Source organism: Gekko japonicus, unplaced genomic scaffold (assembly GCF_001447785.1).
Source record: "Gekko japonicus isolate JY-2015 unplaced genomic scaffold, Gekko_japonicus_V1.1 scaffold3883, whole genome shotgun sequence".
Classification (NCBI taxonomy): domain Eukaryota; kingdom Metazoa; phylum Chordata; class Lepidosauria; order Squamata; family Gekkonidae; genus Gekko; species Gekko japonicus.
The window spans coordinates 2,647-9,161 of NW_015172669.1; the positions used below are offsets into that span (position 1 = coordinate 2,647).

General features: G+C 41.9%; 1 protein-coding gene across 1 annotated transcript; it reads right to left on the reverse strand.

Moving 5' to 3' along the window:
* Positions 1-5,195: 5,195 nt before the first annotated feature.
* Positions 5,196-6,173, reverse strand: LOC107119282 (olfactory receptor 6X1-like). The gene has a single exon (XM_015421747.1). It carries the CDS (start codon positions 6,171-6,173, stop codon positions 5,196-5,198), a length of 978 nt encoding a protein of 325 aa, XP_015277233.1.
* Positions 6,174-6,515: the final 342 nt, after the last annotated feature.

Sequence of the window (6,515 nt, forward strand, 5' to 3'; positions counted from 1 at the left end):
CATTTTCTCCAGGGGAGCTGATCTCTGTCAGCTGAAGATCAGTTGTAAAAGCAGGAGATCTTCAGGTCCCACCTGGAAGCTGGCAATCCTAAAGACAGTTCAGATCTGTTTTAATGAATCGAAGGCATTCTCGATTGTACCCAGTATGGACCTTTGTTTGTCTTGAAGGTGCCAACTGGACTCAAACGTCATTCTCACATCTACATGTAAACGGTTGTATTTGTATGCTAATCTGGCCTTCATCCAAACTCAGCAATAATCACCCAGTTCTTATGAATCTTGACTCTAACGGGTCCTTCCTGACAATCCCCCACCCCCTATATGTAATGGTTGAGGAGATTTTCTTCTGTATCTCATGAAGTGCGTTTGCACACAAAAACTTATACCTTGAATTAAACTGATTGCCACTGGACCCAAACTTTGTTCTGTTGCTTCAGTCCAACATGGCTACCCACCTGAATCTATGTTCAAAGGATAGTTACTCCCTTGGTCCAACAGTAAAAAATTGTATGGAATGATTCACTAACAAGGATTGTTAGAGATGATTGTCTTTTTACAAGGAGATTTTGTCTAATTTCCTATAGGTTTTTTTAAAAATCAATTTTTAGGCCACCCTTCCTTACAAGCAAGACTCAGGTTCGCTTACGACAAAAAAAGGATGCATAATAATTAAAAACACAATACATACAGCCAGTGTTCCCTCTAAGCTGAGTTAGTGTGAGCTAGCTCACAGTTTTTTAGCCTCCAGCTCACACATTTTTGCCTTAGCTCAGGAAGGATGGCTCCAGAGCCAACTAATTTATGCAGTGGCCCAATCACCTGCTCACAACTTTAATGCCAGGAGCTCACAAAGTAGAATTTTTGCTCACAGGACTCCAGAGCTTAGAGGGAACACTGCATACAGCACCAGTAATTCATCAGCATAATTTAGTCATTCCAAGATGGTGGGCGAGAAAATTCAAATTTCACTGGCCGGGGGGTGGGTGGGTTGGGTTTGCAGAGAATGGAGGGTAGGAGTGTGCCAGACTACATACTGCACTGTCGCTGACCGCAACCAAAAGCCTGGCAGAACATTTCTGCTATACATGCCCTGAGGAAAGGTAACAAATCCTGTGTGACGTACTAATCCTTACTAGCCGTGTGATGTACTAATCCAGGCAAAATATGATTATATGTAGCACTTCCTTTGTTTTCAGCACACCCGGAGAAAATCATGGCTTTTGACCAATGATTGGTTTTCAAGAAGTGTGCCTTGCACAAGAAGGTCATACCTTGAATAAAAGTTTGTTGGCCTTAGAGGTGCCACTGGGCTCAGACTTTGTCCGGCTGTTTCAGATCAACATAGCTGCCCACCTAGACTCCTGATTCCATTCGATGTAATTGTTCCAAAACTAATTCTGTATCCTTGGCACAGGGGGGGCAGGAAGATAGACTCTTCTGTATCAATCCAGGTATTTGTAGAAACATTATGTAGTTCCTTTGGTCTTCTAAGCATCCAGGTTGTCTGAAGTATTCCTGATGAGAAATTTCCCTCTCAAGAAGCTGTTTGTGGGGGGCCCCCCACCGATTAACACTAAGGATGTTTTTCTAATTTCAGTCTTTATGCAAGTCTGCTTTAAAAAGTGCCTTGGCTAATGCAATGTATCTCATGGGAATGACTTCAACAAAGGTAACATTGGCTCATGCCCAGTAACAAGCCTCATTAAAAAACTATAGAATAAACTTTGCCTACAGACATGAGAATAGTAGTATGGATTGCTTTCCTATGTGGAAATGCCTAACCATCAGCAATCAAATTAAGGGTTCATAACTCATTCATGGAGGAACCATCAATTGCTATTAGCCATGGGACCTCCTTTCCAGAGGGAATATAGCTCTCAATACCGGTGGCTGCAGAGAACAGGACTGGAGAAGGGAGAAGGTTTACACCTGAGCTCTGCTTCCAGGGCTTTCAGCGGACCACCTTGGTGTCCATGCAGTTTCTCAAAGGAGCCTGGCATGTCTCATGCTTTCTATTCCTCTCAATTTTGTCTCTGGAGCAGGAACTAGGTTAACATTCTGAGCAGCTGAATAGCCCTCTTGGAATCAAATGTTGTCACATTTGCTTGCTCTCTGCAATGTTGTGATATGCCAGGTCCATGGCTACAGTGGGGCATCTTGGGGCCTGGCCCCCTGACTTACTGCCAAGCCCCCCCCCCCACTTCCCATCCAACCCAGGCACTCCTTTGGGGGGGGTGCAGGAGTGTGTGTGGTGCCCCCTGCCTTATTTATAGACCCCCCCGAATTTAAAAAAATCCCGGCTATGGGCCTGTGATATGCTTCTGTATACCAACATGAAACGATTACATTTCAGCACACTTGTGTGGTACTACTCCTTCCTATTTCTCCCTCACTTGTTACCTCCAAATCATGCAGTCTTGCCTGTTTGCCAGTGGGTTCAACCAATGATTCTCTCCTGGAAGCCTGACCCAGACTGAAGAGAATGATGATGATGATGATGATGATGATGATGATGATGATGATGATGATGATGATGATGTCTTGCCCGTTGTACAGCTAGGATGGGGTACAGTGTGCCACTGTTTACTGTTTGCCCTTGCCATTATTCTTATGTATGTTAAATAAAGTGGCCCTTAGTTTTCCCAACCTTTGGTTTTCTGACTCTTTCTTCCGTCTCGGGGGGAAAATGCTTTATTAGCAAATGGTGGCCTGTATTGGAATGACTGGATAGTAACCCTGTTAGCAGAAACTCTTTCAAATCGCGTGACAGCTATGAATTCATGAGATTATAGTATAAAAGCAATTCAGTTTTAAGTACTTATCTTGAATACTACATGATTTGTTGGACCACCAATTTGGGAACTATTGCTGTTGTTATAATTATTATACTATACAACAATTTTATTATTAATATTACACACTGTTGTTATTGTTATTGACAATAATAAAAGTGTTCTAAAAAGAAAACTAATAGAAGATGGAATAAGTTAATTAGATTCCGAGTTAGAAAAAAACATGCACATAGGTATGCATATTAAATGATGGTTCCAACAGATCCTAGCATGGGGCCATCACATGCCAGGGCCAAAGAGGGGACTGGAGCAGCTGATGGTTCAGGGGTCATGGGCCAAGACATGTACATTACTTTGTTGAGAATATGTATGTATGCACATGCTGTCAAGTTGCAACCAACTTATGGTGACTTCAACAAGGCCCTTTCAAGGCATGTGAGAGGCAGAAGTGCTTTTTCATTGCCTTCAACTGCAGAGTCTTCCTTGGTGGTCCCCCAATCAATTACCAGCCCTTCTTCACTTCCAAGATCTGGTGAGAAAGGGCTATGCCACCTTCTTTCCCTTATTGAGAATGGGTTACACTATTGAAGTAAGCATGAAAGCTAATAATGGTTGACATATACCAGTGGAAGGTTGGCTTGGATTCTCAATTTTTGTCTTGCCTGTTTTGAATTTCTTTCCTGTGCCTAAGATTCTTTCAAGCAATCTGCCTCTTTTCAATGAGTCACTGTTCAGGACCACTAAATCCCTTGAACATTTTTAGATATATTTTAAAATGTCCCACAAAACATCAAATTATTGATCATTGAGGATTGTTAGAGAAATGATAAAGACTCCCCAACTGCAATTTAGCATATTTATTCCAAGTGAAAAGAGACAAACACAAGACAGATTGTATAGTGAGAATCACTTCACAAACACACACAAACCCAGTTTAAAATACAGGACATATACAGAACAGAAAAATACAGTTTTCCTAGCTTTCAAAAAAAAAAGTGGAGGAATTCAGAAGACTTAGTTCCTGCCCCCAGGAATGTACGTGGAAAATCACTAAGGGCTTTTCTTTCTTGTTTTTTGAGGGGGTTGCTTTTTGTTTTACTCCTACAAGTCCAGTTTATTGCTTTTCTTGGGAAGTCCTATAGAGACAGGGTCTCATCCCAATTTACTCATGCAGCTACAGAAAGCAATGGTAACAGCAGTTGTTCATAAAACAATACATTAAAATGTACGGCTTAACATGTTGAACTGCCACAAGTTCAGTTGATTGCTTCTCTTCAGAACTACTATACAGACAGGGTCACATCCCAATTTAATCATGCAAATACAGAAAACAAGATAACAGCAGTTGTTCATAAAACAATACATTAAAATGTACTTCTTAACAAGTTGAGATTTGTCATTTTGCCTGTCTGCATTATCTTTTACCAGCAAATCAGAAAAAACATAGCATTTTTTTAAAAAAACACACACAATAAAATCTTTCTCACTCTGTTTCCATGGGTGCCATTTAGAGAAATCCCCCTCATCAAATGACACATGACTGTTCTTTCCCAGCATTTCTGTCTCTGGCCAGTCACTAATTATGTATCCCGATTCTGTCAATCAGAAAGAAAGAAATGGTTTTAAGCAGTAGATATTAGGGATGGGCGTGAACCCCCAAAAAGGCGTTCAGTGTGGTTCAGGGTTCAGGACAGCTGAACCGACCCAAAAGGGCCCCACCCAAACCGAGCTGGTCCAACGAGTCACGTTCCCCCTTTCTCCCCACCACAGCAAGCCACCGCTGGGAGAAACAGGTAGTAACTGCCCTGGAAGGGACTTCCCTTCCACATTTCTCCCAGCCACAGCTTGCCAGGGGCAGGAGAATGGGGGCAAAATCCCCAGGAAGGGTTAAATGGCTTCCAGCCTTTGAATATCCTTTGAATGTCAGTTTATTCAGTACAGTCTGGGTATGTGCCAACTTTAAGAGTGCTGCAGAACAAAAATGAGTACTCACAGTCCCAATTTAGCTGATTTCAAGTGATAAAATGGCCCGAAGAAATTATTACCTTGTGAGCATATGTCAACATCAGTGTCACACTTAGCCACCAACACTGAACATGGTGATGCGAAACAATTTGAAATGCTACGAATTCCAAATTATAACTAATCCAGCAAGGAAGTAAAGAGGTTCTTCATTTGACAAGAACAGCTACTCTATGCATGGTATAGTTCATTGCTGGTATTTATAACAATGAAGCGGTGCTGAAGCTTCCAATTTAATATTGAAGATGCAAAGAAGATACGCACATTCAGGAGAATCTTATAGTCTCCAGCACAAGATCAGAAGTTCCCCTCGGTCCTACCTACTATGCTGTTTCAGTAATTGTTTACATCTCCATGTATTCCGATCCCAGAGTTCTCACATCATTCATATTTACCAACTTCTGGGTGCCCATTTAAAAACCCTCCATTCAGCAACTCTCTCTTCTTATAGATGGCATTTTTGACAGCAGCCTTCACTTCTGCATTCCTTATTGTGTAAATGAAAGGGTTCAGCACTGGTGTCACGGCCGTGTTCAGCACCGCCAGTACCCTGGTTAGGGGAGATGAGGAATGCAGGTTGGGCCTCACATACATGACTATCAGTGCCCCATACAATATAGACACCACAATCAGGTGAGATGAACAGGTGGAGAAAGCCTTCTTGCGTCCCTTGGCTGAAGGAACACGCACTATGGTGGAGATAATATAGACGTATGACACTAAGGTGAAGATCAAGGTCAAAATGCTCAGTAGAATGGCACTGAGCAGTCCCATAATCTCATTGAGGAAGGTATCAGCACATGAAATGCTGAACAGGGGAGCAGCGTCACACAAGAAATGATCGATAACATTGGAAGCACAGAAAGTCAGCCTCCATAAAAGGAGACTCTGGAAAAAGAAGAGTATGAACGATGAGTACCAAGTGGCCATGGAAAACTGAATGCAAACATTCTTGGTCATAATCATTGGGTACTGGAGTGGTTTGCATATGGCCAGATACCGGTCAAAGGACATCACTGTAAGGATTAAAAGCTCTGTACCTCCAAATGTGAAGTAAAAGAAGCTCTGAGCCATGCAGCAATGGAAACAAATGGTCGTCTTTGTTTCTAGCAGTGTTTGTAGCAGCTTAGGTACTACGGTTGTGGTGTAGCAGATCTCCAGAAAAGCCAGGTTACTCAGGAAGAAGTACATGGGAGTCTGAAGTCTGGGTTCAATAGCCACGATGACAAGGATAAATCCATTCCCCAAGATAGCTACGATGTACAGGAATAAACCCATGAAGAAGAAAATCCTGTGTAGATCATAGAAAAAAGGAATCCCTACTAGGATAAATTCAGTCACGGATGATGTATTTGCCATTACTTCAATGGATGCAGAATGACAACTACCCCTCCCAAATGGCTCGGAATGGAGACAAAGAAATATTTTTAGCTTCATGTGAAATGAAGACTTCAGGAACTGATATTATTTTGGTTGCCAGGTTCAGTGCAGTAGAACAGTCGGCATGTTGGACTAGAAGTTGGGATATCCAGATCGAAATGCCATCTTTGTGTGACCATGTGCATACAGATATCCCATAATAGGTCAGTCACATCAATAGCTGTCAGAAAAGAAAATGAAATCCTTTAAAAAAGGTGTTGGTATCAGTCAGCACAATTCCATTGTGTATCAATAAAAATACTTGTCTGTCAAAGGATTGTT

Bases quoted from the DNA above. Each gene is read 5' to 3' on its own strand.
- LOC107119282 (XM_015421747.1), bottom strand. From the start codon at position 6,173: ATGGCAAATACATCATCCGTGACTGAATTTATCCTAGTAGGGATTCCT.